Source organism: Antechinus flavipes, chromosome 2 (assembly GCF_016432865.1).
Source record: "Antechinus flavipes isolate AdamAnt ecotype Samford, QLD, Australia chromosome 2, AdamAnt_v2, whole genome shotgun sequence".
NCBI lineage: Eukaryota > Metazoa > Chordata > Mammalia > Dasyuromorphia > Dasyuridae > Antechinus > Antechinus flavipes.
The window spans coordinates 609,347,246-609,375,071 of record NC_067399.1 but is presented as its reverse complement, the minus strand read 5'-3'; the positions used below and the strand labels follow the sequence as shown (position 1 = coordinate 609,375,071).

Genomic DNA, 27,826 nt, shown 5'->3' with positions numbered 1-27,826 from the left:
ATAGGCCTCAGGTAGCAAACACCATATCTACTGTTCCTCAGCCCCTTCTGAAGCCACATTGGCTTCACACACGCACATTGGAAAGATGATCATCTTTCAAGTGAAGGCTCAGCCTATTAAGGAGGACTCTTACAAGAATCTTGCCAGCAAAGACTAAGAGAAAGACCCCTTGTAATTGTCACAGTATAGTCTATTCCCTTTACCTTTACAAAGAAGGAAATGGAGGTATCCTTGAACTCCTGGAAGATAACTAAGTCTTGCCCTATCACCCAGAAAATTTCAATCAGCTTTTGTATGAGCAATGGACTTCCCACCTTGTAAATCTCAGCTGAAATAGAATCAGCACCGGGTGCTTTGCTATATGAAAGGAACTTAATGACATTCAAAACCTATTATTCAGTTGGAATTTTAACTGGCGGGGAGGGAGTTTGACTTCAACCTGAAGTAAATGGTCAGTGACTTTATTATTGATTAATGACAGTCTGTTAAGAACACTATGGAAGGGTTTACTCCATCTCTCCAGGATCATGTCCTTTTCATTCATCAGTGTTGTTCCATCTGTACTGAGTAGTTGAGATGCACTATAGATCTTGGACCTATAAATAGCCTTCAGGGCATCATAAAGACACTTTGTATTGTTACTATCAGCATAAAACAGAATTTCATTTGCTGTCTTAATGACCAAGAACCTCGTATCTCACTAAGCTACAGTAGTACTTTAATTTTGATGGAAATTAAATGCTGCCTTCTTGGAGATGGATGAACTATCCTACTGGTATATCTGGGGTGGAGTTCTCATTTTTCATTTAGCAGCATTTGAATTTCTCTATCATTATAGTCAAATCACTTTTGATATTTGCTAGTATTTTGATCCAGATACAAAGGCAGTGTTGTATGCTGAATCTTTGAAAGCAGCCTACTCCTTTTCTGCTCCATTATTGCTTATCAAGAGTTGGCTTAACTTTTCCTCCAATTTAGCCACAAATTCTTCCCTCTCAGAGAAGCATTCTAATCTTTTAACATAAAGTCTTCTAGTAGTCTTTTTGCCTTGATGCCACTAGTTTTGTTAATGCAAATATTTAGCTCAGAGAGACGATAAATCTGTGATCAACCCAGCACTCTGCACCACTTGGCATCACTCTCACATGTGGTCTCTTTTTCTTCTAATCATATAGTCTATTAAATGCCAGTGTTGGTTGCAAAGGTGCATTCATGAAGTTTTATTGTTTTTAGGTAAACAGAAGACACTATTTTTGATGACATCTTGAGATTACACTTCTTCACTGGTAAATGACTATTACTGTTGCTTTTTCCAACTCCATTCTTCCCATGGACTCCCTCCCACATTTGGTAGTCTGAGCCTACTCTAATATTAAAGTCACCCAGAATTATAAGTTTGTCCTCCTTTATGTCTTTACACATGATAAGGGTCTCCAGGTCTTGATAAAATTTTTCTTTGACCTTATCAAGGTTCGTCATGGTGGAAGCATAGGCATTGATGATGGTGGCTTGGTGTTTGCTGCAAGTAGTAATCTCATTGTCACGAGCCTGTCATTCACTCCTCGTGGTAGACATCCAAGCTTGTTGACTAGATTAGTTTTGATTTCAAAACCTACATCAGTGTCAAGATACCAGCTTCAAGGTGTTCCCCTTCATTGTGACGACTTCAGAAAAAAGTATGGCCGCTTCAACTCTTAACTTCAGTAAACTATCCTTCATTTGCTAATAACCTTGTTTCCCCTCAAAGCTGCTGTTTGGATGTGATACTTGTTGAGTTCTTTCACAAGAGCTGTTCTTCTTTCAGATCTACTGGATTTTGTGTTGTCTATAAGTGCATGCACATTTCATATACTGATGGTAAATGGAGTCATCTATACAGAAGATTTTGTACTTTTTTTGTGTGTTTTGACTGCAGAGTAGCATCCTGGCCTGACACAGTAATCAGGCAGAGTTGGGTAAGCAGACAATTTTTAGAGCACCTTATCTAACCCCTTTCTCATATCAGGCTGCTCAGACACCCACAGGGCTGTCAAATCTCACTGCTGTTTCCACTGAGATGACCTTATGCTTGGGCCATCTGTTTTCAGGTTATGACATGGCCTGGCCCATCTATGTTCAGGGTTGTGACTACAACTCTCAAGGTGTCCATATCTGCTTCTTCATCACTTGGCTGTTGCCACAGGACTTTGAGATGTGGGTAGAATTGGTCAAATGGTTTGGCTTATGTCTTTTCCTTACAGCACAAATTGGGTTTAAGTAAGGCAGAATTGCACAAAGTCTTTAGACTCACTAGAGTCATCACTGTCCAGTAGCAGGACAGATGCAGTGAATGATCTTGGCATCTTCAAGCTCTTACCAAGCTCTAAGCATGCCACAGTAACTAGTTCAGCTGTCTTCATGAGTGGTGGAACAAATTGTTCTCATCTGCCCATTCTGCTGGGAGAAGTTTTCACATGTTTGGGGTAGACAATTCCTTTCCAATACCCCCCCCCCAACAACTCACCAAGAGATTTGAGATCCCAGTTTATTCCCTTTGCTGAAATTGTTTAGTAGGATGTGCATACTACAGTTCTTTGGAGCCATAGGTGAGAGTTAGGTTGATCAACTGGACACCAAAGGTGGAAAGCAGCCCTGAAATGGGCTCAGCAGCCCTCATATCTGAGGTACTAGTCTTCCCTGAATATACCCTACAAAGATTAAATGTCCAAAACCAAAATCATTTTTCCTCCATCCATCTTCTGTTTTGTAACATCTTCAAGCTCTTATGCTCACTCTATCCACATCTTGAGTTTTTGTCTTTGCTACATATCTTGTATCTATGCTTATCTCAGCATCCATCATCCTAGTTTAAGTGCTTTTCATCTCTTCTATTGCTGTAGCCCCCTAATTAATTGGCCTTCTGTTTCAGGCCTCTCCCTTGTAATCCATGCTCTCTAGAAAGCTGTTAAATGGATTTTCTCAAACCAGAAATCTGACCCTATCACTTCCCTACTCAATAAACTTCAGTAGTTCTCTTATTATCTTTAGAAATGAATAAAAACTCCTGTGTTTGGAATGCACCTACTCCTTACTTCCAATCCCTAGAATCTATTATTTCCTTTAGGGCTTAACTCAAGCATCATCTTCTTGAGGTTTTCCTCATTCCCCCAACTTCTCCCCTCCCTTGGTATTTATTTATATGTGCTTATATACAAATGTGTTGTTTCCTTTGGCTAGACTCTAAGAATCTTGGAAATAGAGGCCATTTTCACTTTATTTTTTGATTTTCAGCACTGAGCAGTTAGATGGTTCAGTGGACAAAGTGCCTGACCTGAAGTCAAGGAAGTCTTATCTTTGTGAATTTAAATTGGGCCTCAGACACTTACTGGCTATGTGACCTTGGGCAAATCACTTCATCTAGTTTGCATCAGTTTCCTCATTTATAAAATGAACTGGAGAAGGTAATGGAAAACCACTCTAAAAGATCTGCAAAGAAAACCCTAAATAGGGTCAGACATGACTGAAAATGACTCAACAGCATCATTTTCAGCACTTAACACCATCTTACCACATAATGCTTAATAAATGCAATTGACATTAGTAATTCTTTTGAAATTTGAGTTGCCAGTGAATCCATCTGAAGTAAGGTTTCTTTTCTTTCTTCCTTTTTTTTTTTTTTTTTTAAACCCCTTTGGTGTAGAGGGAGAAACTTTGAAAAGGTGAAATTGAATCAAGGGCAACAGGGTACTTATAGTTAAGCACCTATTCAGTGTGAGATAATAGTTCCCTACTTAATGTGATGGTGATGTAATGGTTGCACATGCTCAGTGGGTTGTAACGATGTGATGGTGCTGAGATGTTTAAGTGAATTTACACAGAAGGCTCTCTCAGACACAGAGAAGATGTCAGACTCCAGATTCCAGACTCTGGACTCTATCTTTGTGTCTAATTATGGAATAGACACAATCTTGAGTAATTCAAGAAACTATGGTTTAATCAATAGGATTAGGGTTAAAACCCCTACCAATACAAATCATGCCTCCTTCATATCTTAATAGGTTTTATAAAATTTTTTTACTTTTTGGTTTGTCTTCTAGTGAAATAGAATTATGGATAAAGCAAGAAGAGATCTTGGAGATCATCTAGTTCAATAATTTCATTTTATAGTTGAGAAAATTAAAGCCCATGAGATGAATTGACTTGCCCAAGGTCATACTAATAATAAATAATAGAAGTGAGATTTGAACTCAGGTTCTGCAAAACTGGTGCTATTTCCATTATACTGCCTAGTCACAAGCTACTATCTAGTGACAGGCCTCTGAACTTAGCTAGCTTTGTACTCAGATAACAGAAATACAGTCCATTACTAACAGTCTTTTCATCTCAGTTGAACTTGCCAGGTTACCTTCTAGTGGCACTGCCTTTGAGAATCTAGTGTTAATCCCATGTCATGATGAGGTAGAAGGGTAGAAACTTGCTGGAAAAATAAACATTGTGGCTGGAAGAATTGCCAGCAAATTGATTGCACCTCTCTTTCTCTCTTCTCTTCTGTTCCCTGTCCTTCCTTCTCTCTCTGTCTCATAGTCTCTCTTTCTGTGTACACACACACACACACACACATACACACACACACACACACACACACACACACACACACTAACACTATAATCTATCTATCTATCTATCTATATTTCTCATTATACTTAGTTATCATGTTTTATGGTGGTTTTGCCTTTCTTTTTATCCTTTGGGCTTAGCATAGTACCTTACACATAGTAATCACTCAATAAATGCTTGTTGGCTGACTGATATGTTTGGAGAAGAAAAAATTTAGAGAAGAATGGCATAGATGATTAAATATTTTAAAACATTGAAAGGAAGCGGTGTGGCAACATGTATATAGAGTTAATTTTGGAGACAATGAGGCCTAGATTCAAATCTTGCCTGTCACTAGTTCTGTGACTGGCAAACCACTTAACTTCTCAAAGAGTCCCAAGCAACTCTCCATGATATGCATTTGGATGGAGAACCCATAAATACATAGAACTTGGACAGACAATGTAGGTAGACCTAGAATTGACTAGGAAAAAAATTGACTATGTTACTGGGGATAAATTATCTAGAACTTTTAATGATTCCAAGCTTCTCCTTGAAACAAAGATCCATCTTTTCCTCCTTTTTTTTTTTTAATAGTGATCTTCATATTGTGGAAACTGTTTCCAAAGAATTCTAGTTCATTTGTTTGTTTTTAAATTATTACTTATTTTTTTCTCAATAGTATTTTATTTTTTCAAATACGTGTATAGATACTTTTCAGGATTCATTTTTTGTAAAACTTTATGTTCCAAATTTTTCTCCCTCCCTCCTTTACCTTTCCCTTAAAATACCAAGCAATCTGATACAAGTTAAATATGTGCAATCCTTTTAAGCATTTCCATATTTACCATATTGTGCGAGAAAAATCAGACCAAAAGGGAAAAAAAAACACCATGAGAAAGAAAAAAAAATGGTGAAAATACTGTTTCGATTCACATTCTGTCTCCATAGTTCTCTCTCTGGTTCTAAATGGCATTTTCCATCCTTAAGTCTATTGGAATTGTCTTGAATCATTGCATTGTTGAGAAAATCCAAATCCATCATAGTTGATCATCACATAACCTTGCTATCACTGTGTATAATTGGATCCATAGCTTGTAAGGTCCTTTCTAGCTTTAACTTTATGATTCTGTGATTTCTGAGGAGTGGCTCATCATCCAGTGTCTGATTGCAGACACTTGTTGACAGAAGTTTACCCCCCCTGCAGATCCAATCACATTTTTTGGACAGTTCTAAAGGTTAGGAAGTTTTTTCTTCTATTAAGTCAAAAACTACCTTCTTGCAAATTCTGTTTGCTCATCACTGTTAACTCTCTGGTGTCAAGTAGTCAAGACAAGTCAACAAGCCATGTATTAAGCTCTCTATTATGTGTCAGACATTTTGCTAAGTATTGGGGATACAAAGAAAAGCAAAAATAGTCCCTGCTCTCAGGTAACTCACAATCTAACAGGGGAAACAATCTAAAAATTACTATGTACAAATAAGAATACAGACAGGATAAATTGGAATAATCTCAGAATAAAGGTACTGATACTAGCAGAAGCCCATATCTAACCTGTTCTCCAAGGGCCAGTTTAAGTTTCGAAGATATCTTCCTAGCCAGTCCAGTCAGTCAACTAGCATTTATCAAATATTTGCTGTGTGCAAAGCACTGTGCTAAGCTCTGGGAATTCAAATTACAAGCAGAAAGAAAAACAGTTCCTGCCTTCAAAGAGTTTATATTTTACTAGGGGAAGACAAAAGGAAGCTAAAAGAGGAGGAAATAGAGAGGAGACAAAGGTACTCAGTTCAGTTCAGATGCATAGTAGAAAAAGTCTAGAATGGAGCCCAGAGAGGAACGGTGCCCTCCTTCAATGGAGGTTCTGTGAGAAACCATTTAATCAGAGGGAGCGGTTATTGCTTCACAGGATATTTCATGGTATATATTCTCAGACTGAAGTGAGCTTTCAGAATAAAGAGCTGGAGCATGGTAGAGAAAATCCTGAATATACAGAAGCTCTTTCCCAACAGATAGTTCTTCACATTTTTGAAGATAGCACTAATCCATTCTTGCTATACAAATAGTTTCTTCTCCAGATGAATATTCTTTCTTCCCATTTTCTTTCATAAATCCTCCATGATGCATTCACTCAATATGCTGGGGACTTTGTCTAGATCTCCTGTCATGTGTCAAGTATGACAGTACAACATTATAGTTTTTTCATCATTATATCCTATTCTTATCACATAACCAGCCCTTTTCTTCTCATACCTCTCTTTGACAATATTTTGTATGGGCCCATTTCATCATTAGTAATGTGTTGTAGTCTATTTTTATCCATCATATATATCTATTTCTCTTTGGTAACTTGTAATTTAAATTTCTCAGATATTGCACAATATCATATGATTTGCAACCATATTACTTTACTGGAAGAATGTTGATATTATAAAAATGAATTTTTGTATTTTAGAGAAGCTTAGAATAATTGAAGCTACTACACAATTTTCCAAATGCAATGCAACCTATTTTCTTCTTCCTTTTCAATTCATTGCCTCTCTGCAGTTTCTGTGTAAGTTATGTACTGATGGCCATCCTTTCTAGGTTGTCCATATGGCTGTTTCATAATTTGGGTAAAATAAACATACTTTATACACATAGATGTTTTCTTGTCTTTTTTTTTCCCTTTCTGGATAGGCCAAATTTTTGAGTCTTTATGGGTCTCATTTAGAAGGCTCTTTTAATATTTCAGGGCTTGATGCAATCAGTCATAGGGTCATTAGCAAATAGGAACATTTGGAGGAACTATTTATAGAAAAAAAACCTTTTTTCCTTGACTTTGTATTAGATGCCTTTTATGATGATAGTACCCTTTTGGCAAGTATGTGTCTCTCTATTTTATGATTGATCTGATTAATAATCAAGTTTTGCGAGACATTTATATAACACTTCAGGGATGGTAATTTTAGAATACAATGTTGTAGCTCCAGTCTGATTAATGGAACAAATACTTTGTAAAAATCTTCACATACATTTTTATTTCTTGTCTATTGTCCTCTTTCCTGTTTCATCCTTAAGTGTTCCTTAAATGATATAATTTAATTGGATCTAGTGCCAGACTTTCTATAAACTCATTTTTCTTTTATCACCTTTTATTAGGTGATATTGCTCTTGATCTTTTTATTCTCTTCCTCACAATTATACAGATGAATTTATACTGTAAATATCTTTAGATATTATATATCTGTTTGTTTAGAAAAGCGATATTATTAGGTGAAATGATATCTAGGCTCTTTTGGCCTCCCAATTGTGGCAATTGCTTTTCATCTGTTACATTTCATTTCTATAATTTATAGTGAATATTCATGTTGATATCAGTTATTTTATCCCTTTCCCATTTTTCTGCTTCAATAGTTTGAATAAAACAAAATAAAGTAAAAGCAATTTTAATATATGTCATATCTTTACTTTTTATTATTTTGATTTAGTGTTCATTTTGACCTTTGTTCTAACAAATTTATGGTTTTAATGTAAAAAGTCAAGTGATTTAGAAATGACTCCTCCTGCAGAGGAACTATTTTTTTCTGCCCAGTATATAGTTAGTTTCATTTTATATATTATTAAATGTCTTCTTAATATTTTTATGAAAAATGTATTTTAAATATACATGTAAGCTTTTGTATAGTTCATAAGCTTTTGGCCTCTTTTGTTTCTAGATCTTGAACCATCATTTCTATCATATTTTCACTCTTTCCCTGTGCCATTATAAATTGAAGTCATGCAGTATTGAAGTCTGTGTTGATTTGATTTGGAGTATCTTGTCACATTTTTCATACAATTTCTCTGTTCCCAGTCTCTGCAACTCACTTTGGCATATAAGCTTTATTTACTATCATTGTGGTCTTTTTGCTTATGCTCAAAGTAGTTCCTTGTGAAAACATTTGGCCATGAAATGAATGTTTCTTACTGCCTTTAAACATAAATAAAGCCATAGTTTTCAATTGTCATGTTTTTGTAAGACCTCCTTCCATTTATCTGTAGCTTATTTGTATCTTTTGATTTCATTTATAATGAGAATGTCCATATTAATATGATTCAGTTCTTTCAATATTATATTAAGTACTATGCCAGAATTATGAGTAAGTTGTTTTGAACAAGGTACTCATATCATAAACCAATGGTTACTTTGACGTTTATAGACAATCTAAAACTAAAATGCTTTAGACAGAGGACTCTCTGCCCTGGTTCTGATGCTCTGATGCTGTCACTGCAGAACGATAAAGGCCTGATGACTATTTAAAATTTTGTTTTATGTTTTGCCATGACCAAATAATTCACCACTTACTGTCTGGTTCAGTGGCAATGATGAGTCTCTTCATACTTAGCTAGATAGTCTGATCAGAAAATCAATGAGCTTGTTTATTAATAAGATCACTGAGTGCCAGGCATTGTAATAAACATTGGAGATGTGTTGGAAAGCAAACATAATCTGTTGTCAAAACTTTTCAAGCATGGTAGCTCACATTAGAGTCTATGTCTACTGGCATAGTCTTGAGAACCCAGTATCACTTTTATATAGTGACAGATCATTAGAATAGTGTTTTTTGTGAAGAATATAAAAAGAATTATTTTCAAGCTATATATGAAGGGGAGGAGGGAAAGAAAAGATCCTTCCTCCCAAAATAAGGCTACTCCTTGGAGTAGGTAGAACAGTGATACTAACTGATAGTGAGAAAGCAGAACTACTCCAATCTTATTTTGCTTCTGTTTTCTCTGACAAAGAGAATGATCTTTGGACTGGAAAGGACAGAGCAAAAATGGCTAATAGGGAATTGAAACCCAAGGTAAGTAAGGTATTAATGAGACTAGTTGGCTGCCTTTGTTAAATTCAAATCACCACACTCAAATGAACTACATATTAGGGTAATGAATTAGAGGATATAATTTCTATTAAAAATTCACTTAAAATTTCAAAATGAGAGTAGCACCATAGCTTTAGAGGGCAAATTAACTGATTTTTAGAGAAAAGGAAGATAAATGAGTTCTTGAAAGAGGATTATAAGATAACTGTAGAGGTGAAAGGAACTTTTAACCAATGAACTTGAGTTCTAATTTTTGATAGAATTCAGTTCAGCTTCAACAAAAATAGGTCATACCAGATCAATGTTATTTCCTTTTAAAACAGTATTACTAGACTTGTAGGCTAAAGAAAACTAGTTTACCTTGTTAAACCTTATTTACCTTGACTTCATCAAAGGATTGATATAGTCTCGAATGCTACCCTTGTGAATAAGATAGAGAAAAGTAAATTAGACAATAGCACAGTTAGGTGGATTTGTCACTGATTGCATGACTAATTCCAAAGAGTAATCATTAATAAGTTCATGTCATCTTGGAGAATGATTTCTACTGGAATATCCCAGAGATCTTTCCTTGCCCCTGTGTTATTTGACATTTTTCTCACTGACCTGAATGAAGGATAGCTGGTACTATTACTGCATTTAGACTTGACTTCTTTGATTTCACATATGACACAAAGCTGGGATGAATAACACATTAGATCAGAAGCATGAGTCAAACATTTCTTGGTGAGCTAGAATGGGTCAAAACTAAAAAGATGAAATTTTATAGGGATAAATGTAGTCTTATATCAGAAATAAATTTTATAAATACAAGTTAGGGAGCTATAGTTAGAAACCAGTTGATCTGGTGTTTTGTGATGGTTGTTAATGAATTCCTTTTTATTAAATCCAATGTCCATTTTTCTTTTTTGACATCTGGATCATTTTACCTTCCTTTTGGTTATCATCTCTTCCAGTGGCTTCCACAAAACTATATAATTTTTTTTTGGATGGCTGTCAACCTAGTTTTTTGACTATTCCTTTTCTGTCTGAGTGATCTCATCAGCTCCTATCTTCTATGCAGATTACTCCCATATTTACCTCACTTGCTTTTCTTTCTCTCTCCTGGGAGCCCTAGTCTCACATTTTCAACTATGTGAACATTTTCACATTCATTTCACATTTCATTGAAAATGTGGATATTTTCAATTGGATGTCCAATATGCCTCAAATCGAGCATTCTCAATTGCCACGACTATCTTTCTCCCTAAACCTTCATTTCCTAACTCACTTATTTCTGTTGAGGAACCACTCTTCTTTTAATCACTCAGATCTATAACCCATCCTCTGATCTTTGACCCTTCACATTCACTGAAATATTTAATTTAATCAGTTGCCAAGTGTTGTCAGTTCCATTTTCTCAATATCTCTCCCATAAATTCTCTTTACTTTTACCTTTATCACTCTTTGCTTGGGCCATCGTAATAATCTGTTATCTGGTTTTTCAATTTATTCTCCATACAACTGCCAAAGTATGATATTAATAAAGGACTTATTCGGGCACGAATAAAATAAATTGAATAAAATTGGATAAAAATAATTTCATGGGCTTTTGTTTGCCTTTAAGAGATAATACAAACTGTCTAGTATTTTAGAACTATCACAACTTTGCTCCAGTATAGTTCTCCAGGCTGTTTACATTATTTCCCTAATGTACTGCCCTGATCATGTAATTATTTTCTTCAAAAAAATATTTAAAACCCAAACTTCTTTGTAATTCCCCATACTTTATTCTTGATCATGCCATTCAAAGCCATCTCCAATTGTCTCAAATCTACCTTTTCAGCTTTATTTTTACACTTTTAAATTCATATATTCTATATGCCAAATTGAATTACTTGGTCCCTTGTTTTTATTCTGCCTTTCCCACATATTTTCTTATGGCATTCTCTGTGCTTGAAAGTCTCCTCTCCTGTTTCCATCTGTCAAAGTTCCTCCTTTCCTAAAAGGTCCAGTGCAGTTGCTGTCTACTCCAGAAAATATTTCCTGACTTTTTTTCACTGGAAGAGGCTTTTCACACCTCAAATTTCTAACAGCGCAATCTTTTGCTGTCAAGTCCTAGTTAGATATCTTGGTCCATACTTTGGTCCCTATTGTAAGATCAGCACAGTTTTTGTGGTGTGTGTCCTTTTGTATTCTCATTATCTGGCATAATGGCAAATGAGGTTTATTTTGAGTGCTTGAAATACAGTAGAAATTCTGTTATCAGTCAGTCAGGCAAACTTTCATAACAATTATCCAAAACTGAAATAGACTTTCTTGAAAGATGGTAGGTTCCTCCTACTTGTGAATCTTCAAGAAGAGGGTGGATAACAAGTTGTTGGTCATGTTGCAGTGGAAATTCAAAGCAATAATAGCAGCAGGCTTTCAAAATATTAAGATATGGAAAATAGCAAAATTATGTGCAAATAGCTGAGAGCCAAAATAGGCATAGTTAACTGATTAATGTAGCTCTATTATATGCTTAATATTAGCACAAAAGCATATACTTATAATAAGAAAATACTAATAAAACATAAGCATACTTTTTTCTCTTTAAGGGTATTTTATTTATTTTTTTCCTTTTTTTAAATTAAAACTTTTTATTTTCAAAATATATACATGGATAATTATCAACATTCACTCTTATAAAATCTTGTATTCTAATTTTTTGCTCTTCGTTCCCTCCACTCCCTCCCCAGATGGCAAGTGATACAATACATGTTAAGCATATGTAATTCTATACATATTTCCACAAATATGCTGCACAAGAAAAATCAAAAAGGAAAAAAATGAGAAAGACAAAATGCAAGCAAACAATAAAAAGAGTGAAAATGCTATCTTGTGTTCCTACAGTCCTCTCTCTGGGTGTAGATGGCTCTCTTCATCAAAAGACCACTACAACTGGCCTCAGTCATCACATTGTTGAAAAGAGCCACTTCTATCAGAATTGATCTTTGTATGATCTTCTTGTTGCCTTGTACAATGATCTCCTGGTTCTGCTCACTTCACTCAGCATCAGTTCATGTCAGTCTCTCCTCCTGATAATTTCTTATAGAACAATAATATTCCGTAACATTCATATACCATAACTTATTCAGCCATTCTCCAACTGATGGGCATCCATTCAGTTTACAGTTTCTTGCCACTATAAAAAAGGCTTCCAGAAACATTCTTGTACATGTGGGTCCCTTTCCTTCCTTTAGATCTCTTTGGGACACAAGCCCAGTAGAAATACTGCTGGGTCAAAGGATATTATAGTTCCAAATCATTCTCCAGAATGGTTGGATCAGTTCACAATTCTATCAATGTCCCAGTTTTCCCACATCCCCTCCAACATTTGTCATTATCTTTTCTTGTCATTTTAGCCAATCTGTGAAGTATGTTGTAGTACTTCAGAATTGTCTTAATTTGCATTTCTCTGCTCAATAGTGATTTAGAACACCTTTTCATATGCATAGAAATGGTTTTAATTTTAACATCTGAAAATGACCAGTTCCATATTCTTTGACCATTTATAACTTGGAGAATGGCTTTAATTCTTATTAATTTGAGTCAATTCTCTATATATTTTAGAAATGAGTTCTTTATCAGAACCCTTGAATATAAAATTTTTTTCCTGGTTTATTGATTCCCTTCTAATCTTGTCTGCATTGGTTTTGTAAAACATAAGCTGTTTAAATATATAATAATTACCAATACCTTGATGAATCAATAGAATTTAAAGGATCCTCATTTTAGAGCTATTAAAGATCTTTCAGGCTATTGAGTAGAACCCTCTCATTTTGTAGATGAGGCCCATAAAACAGAGAAGGGGTAAGTGACTTGTTCAGACTTATATGCATTCTATAGATAATCATGAAGGCTATCATATGGACATTTATGCAGTAGTCATTTACTCAGTTTCACATGGGCCATCATAAATTGTTTTGAACACAGTAAAAAAAAAAAAATCAATGAAGAGATTTAAAAAGTATTCTGCTCAAGAAGGCATTATCTTTGGCTGACTTTAAGAAGTCTAGAATATTACTTTACCACCCTCTAGTGGTAATTAATATTGCCTACTTGTTTGAAGCAGGATTCAAATTCAGATCTTTCCCACTCTTCCCCTTCCTCCCCCCTCCTCCTGCCCCTTCTTCTTTATTTCTTCTTTATTTGTATAAAACAGTTAATAATCATCCCCTGGCTGAGGTGGGGAAACCCAAACAAATGGTGAGTGAGGGTCTAAACAAATTCTTCTGTACTGAAGCATCATATTTTGAAGTCTTGGGACTAGTAGCATTAGCTCTAGCATCTGTGGGCTTGGTGGCCTTAGGGTCCATGGACTCGGCAGCCTTGGGGTCAGTAGACCCAGCAGTTTTGGCATTAATGAGCCTGAGATCCTAGGAGTCAAACTTGATGACCTTGCAATCTAACTTAGTGATCTTGGCTTCAGACTTCGCTGCCTTGGTTTTAGTGACTTTAGGATTAAACTTTGTGACCTTGATGTTTTGGGATTAATGGACTTGGCAGTTTTGGGATCAGTGGGCTTCTGATACCTGATACCTGGGCTTCTGATATCTGATACCTAGGCATATAATGTTGACCTGAAGGTCTGGGGGCTTGGTGGCTCTCTTGGGGCTGGTATGCTAGCCATTGTCTTTGGGGATTTTAAGTTGGAAGAGTTTGACATTGGAAGCCTTGGTGATTAGAGCCTTGATACTTCTGCTCTGAGTCTTGATGGTTTTGTCATCATTCACTTGAATCTTCTTTATCTCCTTAGTGTTGTTTTCTTGTCAAAATACATGTTTCTCAGAAACTTGGAGTCAATCTCTTTCAGAGACTCATGTGTTTGTGATCTAAGTTTCTTGATGTCATTTCTGTTGCATTTTCATAATTAGTTGTGTGTGGTTTGATTCTTAGACTTAATCATCTTTACAGTGAACTCCATGGATCAAAAGAGGCTAAAAGTGAGAGAAAGAAAAAGCCTTTTTCTTAAGTCCAGTGTTCTATCTACTGCACAGCCTAGCTGCCTCTGATTATGTGGAAGATTAGCATTTTATGGGTATACATGAGGATTCTCATATTGCCCCTGGTGTGACAATTTATCCAGTTTTATTATCAAAAAGTTAGTGGTCACTGATTGGATAGTCCTCTCTCTTTTATGACCTACTGATCTCTGTACTCTTATACTTGGGCTACTTGAAGGAATGGACTAATCATAAAGCTCATTAGAATTATTGTCCTGCATTCCTGAATCTGAACTTAGGCCTGAATCAAAGACAGTTCCAGCTGCTAACAATGTTGTTATACTCTGTGAGGAGTAACTATAACTTAATATAAATACTGGATAAAAAACTTGTTGCTTCTGGCATCAGTCCTTTTCCATCATTTGAAGTAGTTGTTGAGGTTCAGTTTATAAAATCTTCACTTAAAATGTCTGGTTTTGAGCAGACACCTTTTGAGCAGAGAGGGTCAGGCAATCTTGCAGCATTTAGTTGTGATTATTTTTTGTTATCCAAAATGATAGTCTTAAAGCACAAATCTGTTATTACTTTGCTCAAGAAGCTCCAGTGGCTTCTACTTAGCTCTAGGATCAAAAAACAGATAATCGTCTTTCATATTTGAAGTCTTTGCCAGTCTGGATCCAATCTACCTTTCCAGGATTCTAACCTTTGTTGACCCTCACATAGGTTGTCCAGCATGCCTGAGCAAGCCTTTCTTTTTTGCTCACTGAAGCTAAAATATCCATTGGATCTGCTTGATTATAGGGGAGTCCAATGAATTCACCTATTGGCAATGAATGATTGCTTGTCTTTAAAGAGATCCTACCTGAATCTTGGCATATTAATTTGCATGTCTCCAAATCACCAAGATTTCTCAATAGAACTCTGTCATGTTGGCAAATAAAGAATAAAAAAAAAAAAGGATGAGAAAAAAGCCCAGTAAAACTAATTTGATGAAAAAAATTTGATACAGTCTTTCACATCTGTAGACTCCTACCTCTGCAAAAAAAGGGAAAAAAAGATAACTTCTCATATTTCTTCTTCAACCCCAAGTTCTTTATATATTTGCAGCATTTAGTTGGAATTATTTTTTGTTAGCCAAAATGATAGTCTTAAAGCACAAGTCTGTTATTGCTTTGCTCAAGAAGCTCCAGTGGCTTCTACTTAGCTCTAGGATCAAAAACAAACATTTCTCTTTCATATTTGAAGTCTTTGCCAGTCTGGATCCAATCTACCTTTCCAGGATTCTAAGCCTGTTGTTGACCCTCGCATAGGTTGTCCAGCATGCCTGGGATGCATTTCTTCTTCTTTCTTGCTTCTTAGAATCCCTAGTTTCCAGCTGAGTTTAGCTTTAGGGTAAAAACCTTTCCTGATCATCCCCTAGCTGCTAAGACCTTCATTGCTAAGTTTCTGGATTTACTTTGTATGTATTTTTGTCATTAACTTACATGTTATTTTCCTGATAGAATATAAACTCCTTGAGGGCAGGAATGATTTCATTTTTTTCATCATATATCCACTGCTTTCATACAATTCCTCCTATATGCTTATGCTGTGGGTCAATTGGGAAGTAGTTAGTATTAGAAAACCTGGTGAGGCAGTAACAGAAACAAATTTAAAATTGCCTCTAGATCCTCCAGTAGGAGAAGATTTCCAGCAGTAATAGGATCATAAAATCATTGCTTTAGAGATTGGAAGGAATCTTAGTCCAATCTCTCATTTTATGGATGAAGTCTAGAGAACATAGGTATTTCTCCCCCAGGTATGTATATTTTCTCTATTGGGCAAGAGGTGCCTGGGGGAAGATGAGTTGACAAATAAAAATTTAGAGCTATCAATTCTCTTTTTTTATTTTTATTTTTAAAGCTTTTTATTTTCAAAACATATGCAGGGATAATTTTTCAACATTGATCCTTGTATAGATTTTCCCCTTCTTTCCCACACCCCCTCCTCTAGATGACAAACAATCCAATATATGTTATACATGTTAAAATATATGTTAAATCCAATGTGTGTGAATATATTAATACGATTCTCTTGCTGAACAAGAAAAATAAAATTAAAAAAAAAAAGAAAATGAGTAAGAAAAAACAATGCAAGCAAATAACAATAAAAAGAGTGAGAATGTTTTGTTGTGATCCACATTTAGTTCCCATAGTCTTCTCTCTGGGTGTAGATAGCTTAGAGTTATCAATTCCCAAAAACTCTTAAAATCTTTTAGAATCCACTTCTTTGCTTTCCTTGCAGTAGAATCTGTAGTTTTGATCTAAAGGGAAAAATGGATTTAACCTTTAAGTTTAATTGTTAATTTGGTAATCCTGAAGCAACTTATTCATATTCAAATTTTATTTTTGAATTGTCATTTTTCTTAACCCTTGGAAACTTCTTTCTTTATAAATAAGTGAAATAGTCATCAGAAACAGCTTAAACTTTGTAATTTTATAAAACCTTTTTCAAACTAATGACCTCTGAATTTCAGTAACAGTAGTCCTAGTTACTAGACCACATACCATTGGGAGAAATCGTGTTATTTTCTAAAACCAAGTAAAATGGCTTCTACTATGAGCAAATTATATCTCTTTTGAAATATTATATAAAATAGGATTTTCCCTAATTAGATCTGGCCTTTCTGTTGATTTACCTGTAAAAATAATGTAGCTAAGTGTAAGTAAAATGTAGGTTAATGTAATGTAGGTTAAAATTTTGGGATTTTTTTTTTATAGAGACCCTTATCTTCTTGGAAACTACTATTTTGTGTATTAAATGTATTGCATTGTACTTTATAGGATCATAGATATATAGTGCTAAAAGGTATCTCAGATGCATCTAGTCCTATCTGCTGCCTTACACCAAAATGAATGAAAAGTTCAATATATTGAATCCATGTAATAAAGACATATGGACAGCTAGGTAGCACTGAGGATAGAGTGCTGGGTCTGGAGTCAGGAAGACTCATCTTCTTAGGTTCAAATTTGGCCTCAAACTAGCTGTGTGACCTTGGGCAAGTCACTTAACCTTGTTTGTCTCAGTTTCCTCATCTGTAAAATGAACTGGAGAAGGAAATGGCAAACCACTTCAGTATCTCTTCGAAATGGGACTACAGAGTTGGACATGATTGAAAAAATGATACAGCAACAACACAAAGATATGCTTAATGTCACTATTGATTGAGCAGCCAAAATTATTTGACACATAGCCCAGTAGTGCTTGATGGCATTCCTCAACTTTTAAGGTTTCTCCTATAACATGTTTGGAAGGGCAATTCTTGCCTCAGTGTGTTAGAAGACTTAATGTCTTCTGGTGACATCTTCATGCTCATCACACATCAGTCTGCTCTCCCTCTTGTAAGTGCTGTTTGGCTGGATTCACTGTTTTGCAGGAAGTTGCTGTTTAATAAGTCTTGACTGATAGAGACTATTCAACTGAATGATGCTTATGTGCTATCATTGCCCCTGCTCTGGCTCTGGAGACACTGACGGCCATGCTTTTTAACTTGAAAGCTTAGAAGCTTTTTCTTGATACAGCTTTTAGAAAAGAAAGAAATCCCTGATTGGCATCAGCAAAACAAACAAATGAAAACCTTTCAGATCTTCCTGTCTTGTTACCTTCAGTATAGACTGCAGATTCTTTCATCTCCCCAGGAGCAGATTTACAGCTTAAGATACCAAACTTTTTGAAACAAATACAAAGATCATCCCAGATAGCTAACATCATCAGGTTTGACTTTTTTTTTTTTTTTTTGAGATCCTATTTCCTGATTACTCAATCAACAAACATTTATTAAAGATCTGTCAGGTGCTAGCAAATGTCAGGAGCTGGGAGATACAAAGACCAGAATGAAATAGGGCTTCCCCTCTAGGAGTTCACACACACACACACACACACATCCCTACATACATACTGATCATAATACTGATCAGGCAAGGCCCCATGTAGAAGAGGCCTCTGGAGTAGTCGTTTTCATTTTAATTAGTAGACACATGGAGTGAGTGTATTCCAGTCCTGGAAAACAGCCAACACAAAGATATGGAGATGGAATGTAGAGTGTAATCTAGGAGCAACAATAAAATTGCTGATTTAGTTGGATCATTGTGAGTGAAAGGGAGGAATGTAGAGTAAATCTAAAAAGGTAAGTTGGAGGTTGATTTCAAACCTCATAGGGATAGTCATCTACACCAATTTTTATGTGAAAACGATTCAGATTTAAAAGGAGTTATAATGACCTGTGGCTGGCTGAAGTCTGAAGGACTGATGGAGGCTGCTGCTTTTTCACTTCTTGAGGCTAGTTTCATCTATGATAATATAATCCATGCCATCATTATTAATTTTAATTATCTAAAGCAAAACTGTTCATAACATTAAAATGATCAAATGAGAAACCATATGTAAAATGCTTTGCAAACCTTAAATTGTCAGTATGACTAGTATTTTATAAGCTACAAATATGAACTTTATAAATAATTTTATCAATAAATAAATACATTTTTTATTGTATGTTAAAGTTTCTTTGTGTTGTAGAGGTTGTTTCAGTCTTAATTTTATTTGAGCAAAATATTAGTTGATGATTAAATGGGTGGAAATGTGATTTTGTTGTTGTCGTAAGAGAGAGTTTTGCTATGTAAAGTTTGAAGACTACCACATTAGAATATAAATGCACAAGTGGAGTACAGAATGCTTTCAAACCAGGTGCGAAAGATCATTTTCACTTGGGTAAATTAGGGAAAGTTTGATTGAACTAAGTGTTGCTTGAATTAAGCTTCAAACACAGGTAAGATGTGAATAAGCAAAACATTGGTGGTGAAAAGGGACATTTTAGGCATAGTGAACAACATATGAGTGAAGTACTCACGAGTAGAAAAGCACAGGGTGTTTTTTAGTGCTTGGCAATTAGTTGGTTTTGGTCATACAGTAGAGGAAATGAAGGGGTGGAAACTGAAATTAAACTTGGGGAAGGTAAATTGGAGCCCAATTATGGAGGACCTTGAATGCCAGCCTAAGACATTGGACTTTTATTTGTTAAATGGATTTCATTTTGGATTTATTGTTATGCCCTGGATTATAGTTAGTATATCATATTTAATAAGAAAAGGAATTGCTTAAAATAGTTTGGAAAATTTCCCATTTTTTAAAAATTAAAAATATTTTTTGTTGTTTAAAGGGAAAATTTGGAAAATTCACTTCTGTGCAACATCTTTTGCTCTGACAGTGCAGGATAAATAGGGTGTTACTATCAGTCTTTCAGTTATTCACTTGAAAAATTGTTTGAACTTCTTTATTTCCTCAGTATGGCTTCTTTAGTGAATAGGGACAGTGAAGAAAGATAGATTTTTCATATTGTTATTTCCTAAGCAAATCGTGTCAATGTATTATGCTTTTGGGATATTTTGTCTTTATTGGGGTGGATAGAGGTAAAATAAGGACAACTCCTTCCACCTCCACCCCTCACAGAGTGTTTTAAGAATCATCACAGCTCCTTAAACACTTGTGTTATGACATTTCAATTATATTGATTATATATTGTTGTTAATTCTGTCATTCAATCATGTTTGACTGTTTGTGACTTCAAGGACCATAGCATGCCAACACTCTTCTTGGGGTTTTCCTGGAAAAAATACTGGAGCCATTTGCCATTTCCTTCTCCAATGGATTGAGGCAATCAAAATAGGTTGCCTAGGGTCATATAACCAGTACATGTCTGAGGCAAGATTTAAATTCAAGTCTTCCTGACTAGTGCTCTAACCACTTAACCATCTACCTGCTCTTTGATCATGAATTAGTGGGTCCAAAGGGGAAGACACTAACCATGATTTCATGAACCTTACATGCTGGGTAGTGCTTACACAATCTACACATTTCCCTTTAGACACATATAATGTAAGGTAGTATCTGAAGAATTTCTAAGGAGTTGCACAGTCAGTAAAGGGAAGAGTTCAGAGAAGGAAGAAACCACCAAATGCTGGGGCAGTTTTGAAAGATTTTATAGAAGATGAAAGATTTGACCTAGAAATCATGAAGGACAAATAGGACTTAAGTATTCTGAGAGAGGAACATTTGGCTGGAAAAGAGGACATTGAGGAACATAGCAGATAAGACTGGCAAGGTAGGTTGGGATCAGATTAGTAGGAACAAATACAAGAACAGTAAATATTAGTAGAGTGAGAGAAGTGTGCAGAGAAGCATATTGGTTCTTTTGTAGAGGCCTTTGAGAACTCCAGCAGAATGTTTATTCAAAATGGCCATTTAAAAAATATGTATCTTCTAGTTATGTTTCTTTAGTGAATAAGACAAAAACTAGTAGGAATGATCTAAGTAGTCTATGGAAACTACTACACTACTAATTGGGAAAGAAAAGAAAATATAAAGTAAGTAAAGCTGATTTTAAACTCCAAATTTAATTAGTGTTGTCATCAACTATTACATACTGAGCACCTCCCTCCCCCAATAATCCTGGCATTGTACCAAAACCCATAGGAAATAATAAATATCATGTTGCATTTGTATGATTTTAACCATTGTTCTTAGAACTCAGTGGACAATAGTAAGCCATAGTCCATGAATGCAATATTTTAAGGCTCTACAATTTTGCATGCTAACCCAGAAAGTTGAACCATGTGGGGGGAGGGGGAGGTTTTGATGGGGGGGAGGGAGAGAAAGGTAAGTGGCCAGTCATGATGGTTTGAATCCTGTCTCAGATACTTACTAGATCTATGACTCTGGGCAAATTATATAATCTCTCAGCCTCAGTTTCCTCATCTAAAAATTGAGATTTTCTTTTTTCAGATTTAACAGAGCTGACATGAGTGTAAAATGATCTGTATATAAAGTACTTGGCAAAATTTTAACAAAATTTGGAATAAGGATGACACAATAGACCTGGGTTACCTTGAGCAAATTGCTAGATTAACCTCTCTAAGCCTCAGTTTCCTCATTTATAATATAAGAGGGCTGGATTAAGTGGCTTCTGAAAGTTCTTTGAACTTCAAATCTTGGATTTTTTTGAATAATATTTAGTAAAACACTAAATGAATTAACTTTTGTTATTTTATATTTCATATGATATTCTAGGATTTTGTTAAACATTGATATTCTGAATTTGATTTGGATTATTACTGTATTAATATAAAAGTTTTCATTTTTTTCCAATTGAAAACTGAGGTATCAGTTGATTCATCTAACAAATATTTACTAAGTAACTAGTATATGTCAGGCAGTACAATTTTGTAAAATAACTGTCTGTGCCTTGATTTACATTACAGGTTTAAAGACATCTGATCAATATATTTTTGATAATTTTTCATGAAGACGGATTAAAGTGAAACATGTATTACTCTTTACCATAATTTCTACAATTATATACTCTATATATATTTTAAAAGATTTTTTTTTTGAGAAATGAAGCTTTTTTTTTTTTTTAATCCAAGGTTCTTTATTTAATCTTCTTGTCATGCACCCATGGCTAGTCAGTTATTATCATTTCGATTCCATTTAAGGTCGTTCTCCTGTTTTTTTTTTTTTTTGTTTGTTTGTTTGTTTTTTTCCTTTTAAATTCTAGATCCGAGTGTCATGATCTTTTTAGCTCTCCTTCCAAAATTAAATTAATTTTCCTCTCCCCTCCCATCCCCAATTCATTTCCGCAGCTAATGATTTAAGCTGGTTATTCACTAACAAGGTCAGGGTACAACTATTATGACTCTAGCTTGGTGAACTCTCTCCTCCTTTCCTTGCCAACGTGCCGGGGCCAGTAAGGCGCTGGCCAGAGACTCCAGTCCCCACAGTTCCTCGGGTGCGCATGCCCTCTAGTCTTCCAGTTGTCAAAGTGCTTTTTGCCGGAGCAGTCAGATAATCAACCCGAAAGAAGAAAAATAAAATATTGTACATTTTAAATTTTATCGAATCTTAAAAGCTGGACACTCAAAGGTAACTGGCAAATGAGAATTGGGGGATTGAGCCTGTCGTTTACTGCATGCAAAAGAAAGCAATATTGTTAGGGTGGTGGGGGATGGTGTAATATATTTTCAGGACTTTGCTGTAGAAATGAGCCCCAAATACTCACACCAACAGTAATTGCGAGTCATCAGGTTTATATTGTAAATGTTATCTTAATTGAGTGTAAGCCTCTTGTCCTGACTGGTAACTTTTATTAAAGGCAAATCTTGACCTTGACAATAATGCTAAATTTATGCTAACAGTGAAATGTATACCTTTAAGCAATAGTGAGAAAAGAAATACGTAATGCTGGCACCTTACCTCCTCGTAATCGTCAATAACAATTGATTTTTTTTTTTTTTTACGTTGGGTGGAGTATCATACAGTCCCTCTTCCCCTCTTCTCCTTAGAATTTTTTAAAATTTTAATTCATTATTAAAAAACAAACAAATAGTGGATATTTTAAGAGGATTAAGCAAAGTGATGATAAAATTACAATGAAAGGGGTCCACAGTTTCATCCATGACGTTGTAGTTATCATAATAAAAATTCTAGCTTATTGGAAGCTACTCAGATTCTTGAATCTTCAGGTGTACTGCAGCATTGCCCAAATAAGTGTTAAGAGGTCTTTTCCCATGAACATCCACCTAGGCGGTAGCAGGACTTCGAGATGTACACATCTAAATCTTTTGTGTTCTTTCTTGGAAACTTTCCCATTTTCTGATAGTTACTTAAAGTAGTTGTTTTTAGATCAGGATGGAAAAAAGTACAATTAGTTGTGTGCTTAATTGATAGAGGCTAATTTGCCGAGGAGGGGAGATGTGGGAGACAAAGGAGGGGAAGTAAGTTTTTCCCTCCTGTTTTGTGTGTATGAAACTCACCTAAAAAAAGAAACCAAGATTAGCCCTTTAAAGGACATTCTTAAAATAGAATAGTGCATCACTTTTAACCTTTCTATCTCATCTGTTTACAGTTAAGAGTTTCTCAGTTTTTCATCATTTCTCCAGTTAAATCATGATATTGTCCCAAAGCAGATATTTAGTATATGTAAGAGAAATCAACTTCTACAATCAGTGGCAGAATTATAACAAAGCACCTCAAAAGTATATAGTGCTACAAGATAGAATAAAATAATTAAAATAGCTATACTAAATATGACAATAACTTTGTTCTTATACTGAATCATCATCTAAACTAATTATATGTCTGGCCTTTCACATTTACAAATTATTCAAATATTTGATAGGGCTTTAGCATAATGTAAAATTCACAGGCATAAATTTAAAAATACCATGGATATTAACAATATAGACTAACAGAAGTTGGGGAATAGTATATCTGAAATCCATATGTTTAGAATGATGATATTCTTTATCCTTAAGCGGTCAGAAATATTTTGAAAATAAATATGTATTTCTTTTGTGTGAAATGAAAAATACCACGTCATACCTATGGGGCTAAAGGGAAATCCTCTCTTGGTATTATCAGAATGTACAGGTATAAAGGATTTTTGGTTGAATTGTTGTTGGGACCATTAGTATCCCTGTCTTTCCACTGTAAAAACCAATTGTATGATAATTTATTCTAGAGTTTGATAGTGTCAATTTAAGAACTCAAAACTTGCCCTGATTGTCGGGTTATATCTCATGGGATTAAAATTGAGTTCTCAGATCTCACAGCTTTACTCTAATTTTTGACCTCAAATCCGACTTGAACTATTCTTCTACTCTGCAAAGAGATTCAAAGATAGATACAGAAAACTGAAATAACCCATTCTAAAAAGAATGCTTTGGGTTGTAATTAGTAGTATTGAAAAAACTCAGGAATATATACACATATTCCTCAGAGTAATGGACAAACAATTGTATATTAGCAAATGTTACTTTCCCACTTTCCATCCCCTTTAAAAATGACTGCTTTTAAGGTTCCTAACAAAATGGAGTAGGCTGCAGTACTCAAGACCAGAGAATGATTGTGCAGCTGAGGCTTCCTTTTACCAAAGGCAAAGATTTTTTCCGCCTCGTGGTTCTTTGCAGTTTAATGAAACAATTACAAAAGCAAGAAGGTAGTTTGGTAATCAAGCTTAAGACTCCTGTTCCTTTAAAGTGCTCTAGCCGGGGAGGGGGAGGGTGGGGGGGAAAAGGAGTGTAGTGACTGGTGTCTTTTTAACCTTGCTGAAGGACGCAGCAGTATTTATTGACGTATGCAAATAACTGGGGGAGGGTGGTGCTTGGAAAAAACAGGAACCAGAATCAGTTTCTCATTGCAGGGTGAGCGCTCTGAGTTCCGGTGAAGGGAAAAGAGACGTGGCGAAATTGCTGTGTATCTCTGTCCTATAAGCACATCTCTCACTAATACTGAAAGGAGCCAAGACACCAGAAAGGGTGAAGCTGCTAAAGCCGTATTTTTAGAGCTGTAGCGTGACCCTCCCCCTTCCCCCCGCCTTGCCAGACTAGGGCTTCTAAATGGGAGATTACGGATTTGCATTGCAATTGGCTAGTGGCAGTAGCACTAGATTTTCACAAGTGAAATATCCCACCGCTTCTGCGAGTGGCATTGATGATCACATTAATAATAACACGCCTCTCTTTTTTCCCCTTTCAGCTGCGCAAACCATGCAGGATGATTTACTGATGGACAAAAGCAAAACCCAGCCCCAGCAGCGGCAGCAGCAGCAGCAGCAGCAGCAGCAGCAACAGCAGCAGCAGCAGCAGCAGCAGCAGCAGCAGCAAGAGCCAAACGCAGCGGAAGCCTCTTCCACGCCCCTCTCCTCAGAGACCCCCAAGCCAGAGGACAGCAGCCCAGTGACGAGTCTCAATCCTACAGCGGCGGCTGCTGCGGCTGCTTCGGCTGTTTCTTCGACGGCCCCCAACAGCAAGGAGACGATGCAGATGGAATCTCCGCTTCTACCCGGCTTGAGCTTTCATCAGCCCCCGCAGCAGGAGCCTGCTGCGGCTCCGGGCACATCCTTGTCCCCTTCCTTTGGGAGCACCTGGTCGACGGGCACCACGAACGCCGTAGAGGACAGTTTTTTCCAAGGAATCACCCCAGTCAATGGGACCATGCTTTTCCAGAATTTCCCTCACCACGTCAACCCGGTCTTCGGAGGCACTTTCTCCCCTCAGATTGGCCTAGCGCAGGCTCAGCACCACCAACAGCAGCAGCCTCCGCCGCCGCCACCACCGCCTGTCCCGCAGCCTCAGCCGCCACCGCCGCCTCAACAGCAGCAGCAGCCACCGCCGCCTCAGCCCCAGCCGCCGCCGCCCGCACAGCCGCAGGCACAGCAGCAGCAGCAGCAACAGCAGCAGCAGCAGCAGCAGCAGCAGCGCAGGTCGCCGGTGAGTCCGAACCAGGCGTCCTACACTCAAAGGAACGCCGCGGCGTACAGCCATCAGCCCATCATGACCAGCAAGCCGTCCTCTGCCTCTGCCTCCTCATCCTCCTCCAGCTGGAACAATCACCAGAACGCCGCCTGGAGCACCCCTTCCAATCCCTGGGGCGGGCTGCAAGCTGGCAGGGACCCTCGCCGAGCGGTCGGCGTAGGAGTCGGGGTCGGAGTCGGGGTCGGCGTGCCGTCTCCCCTCAATCCCATCTCCCCTCTCAAAAAACCCTTCTCCAGTAATGTGATTGCGCCTCCGAAGTTCCCCCGGGCGGCCCCTCTCACCTCCAAATCCTGGATGGAGGATAATGCTTTTCGGACCGATAATGGTAACAATCTGTTGCCATTTCAGGTAATAACTCCACATGCACCTGCGCATACCTTCCTCCTCCTCTTCCCCTCCCCCTTTCCTTTTTTTCCTGAGCGTTGCTGTTTCTTTGCCCGGCTTTTATGTTCTGCATCTGTATCCCTGTTTACCGACTACATGTCATACATAGTCCCCTTTCTTTTCCCGTGGCCCTCGTTTATAGTCTTTTACTCATGTGAAAATCATTCCGGTAGTTTAAGGAATGATATAAACGCATCGTACATCTCAATGCGAGGACACAGAAATGTGATCCTCCAACACTGCTGTCCTCTCCCTCTAAAACCCTAGTTCGTTGTGAATTTGGATATTATTTGACGTCCTTGAGGGAAGTGAAGCTTGCTGAAAAAATGAATCGCAAGGTTGCCAGACTGTCTCGATATTAAGCGGTATGGAATTCCTGTCATTTTAACTAGGGACACATTTCAGTTGTGCAATCCGGGATGCCAGTGCAGGCTCAAAGCTGTCCGTTTCCAGTCCTTCCTACTTTCACTATCGAGGAGGCTCTCAACCACTATTGGGAGATGTCCTTTTAAGATAGTTGCCTTATGCTCAATTAATCTAATGTGAACACATGTGTTTGTGTCTAGGTAAGGTACTGAAATCATTAATAGCAATCAGCTTCTCTCTCCTGCAGAGAAAATTAGGAGTGTAAGAGTCTAAATAAACACAGGAGCAGTGTGGGGGAGATGAAGTGGAAATTCTAGGGAGGCAACCCACCCTCTGTTATATAAAAGAATGACTTAGATGTCATTTAGTATATTTGTAGAGAAAAGAGACAATAGGACACGACCTTCAGAGCCATATTGCAATGGAGTCTATTTCTTAGCTAGCACTGAAATATTTAAAGCTGCAGTGTCCTTCACCAGTTTTGTTATTTAAGAAGACAATGCAGATCAATTACAACATTTGAAACTGAGGAAAATAAAAGCTCTGCAACTTTAATGAAAAATGAGTCTCATGCTTTGGTGTTAAATACCAATGAAAAAACCAGGGAATTGCCTGGACTGAAAGGTTGATTGATACTATTGGCATTTTTTATGTTTGCCCTTTAATAATTTTAGGAGCCACAGGAGTGGTCTAGAGCATAATTGATCCTTAACGGTGAATATTTATTATATTTTTTGGTTTTCAGGCAAACGCTTGCCCTGTACTCTTAAGAGGACATGGATGTAAGCTTCTAAACTGAATTACAAAGTGAAGAGATGAGGATGAAAATCAGGGAATGTCTTTGAAAAGGGTTCAAATTGGATGCTCTAGTAGATGAAACAGAAACTCCTGTGAACAGTGTTGGAAGATGGCTGAACCAACCAGCTGATAAGGGGTGTTTAAAGGGTTTGATTCACCTAGTTTCTATTTTACTGCTTCATTATTTTGAAAGAGTACTTTAAGCTTTTGTTTTTTGAATGGCTTCCATGTAAGAGAGCCTGAGATTATTGGGCTTTGAGTTGCGGATCTATATGTGGATTTGGGATAACAAGAAGGGAGATCATTTTAAGGCATTCTTTTTCTTTTGAAGCTCATGAAAACTGCGAGCTAAGTGTTGGCCTGGTAAACATTGAAAGAAGGGAAAGGATAGATAATTTCTGAAATCTTTTTTTTTTTTTTTAAATGAGGCTTTAGGAAGTTTTTTCTTCCTTAGATGTTTCAATCAGGACCTTTCTCCCCTCTCTTCTCCCCCTCCCCCTTTCTATTCTTCTCCCTCTCCTGACTTAAGTCTTGTTTGGAGCTCATGAA

The 27,826-nt window shown here is 36.7% G+C and overlaps 1 protein-coding gene across 11 annotated transcripts in view; it reads left to right on the top strand.

Moving 5' to 3' along the window:
* Positions 1 to 27,826, top strand: part of CPEB3 (cytoplasmic polyadenylation element binding protein 3) — a 258,766-nt gene that overhangs the window by 36,504 nt on the left and 194,436 nt on the right. For 9 of the 11 annotated variants that reach the window (XM_051981647.1, XM_051981646.1, XM_051981643.1 and 6 more), the window contains exon 2: positions 24,951 to 26,077. In XM_051981647.1, coding sequence (XP_051837607.1) covers positions 24,962 to 26,077 — 1,116 coding nt within the window. In that variant the 5' untranslated portion in view covers positions 24,951 to 24,961. Of the gene's footprint in view, positions 1 to 21,898; positions 22,338 to 23,539; positions 24,731 to 24,950; positions 26,078 to 27,826 lie in introns of those variants that run through there. The other 2 variants (XM_051981638.1, XM_051981639.1) reach the window with 2 other exon arrangements.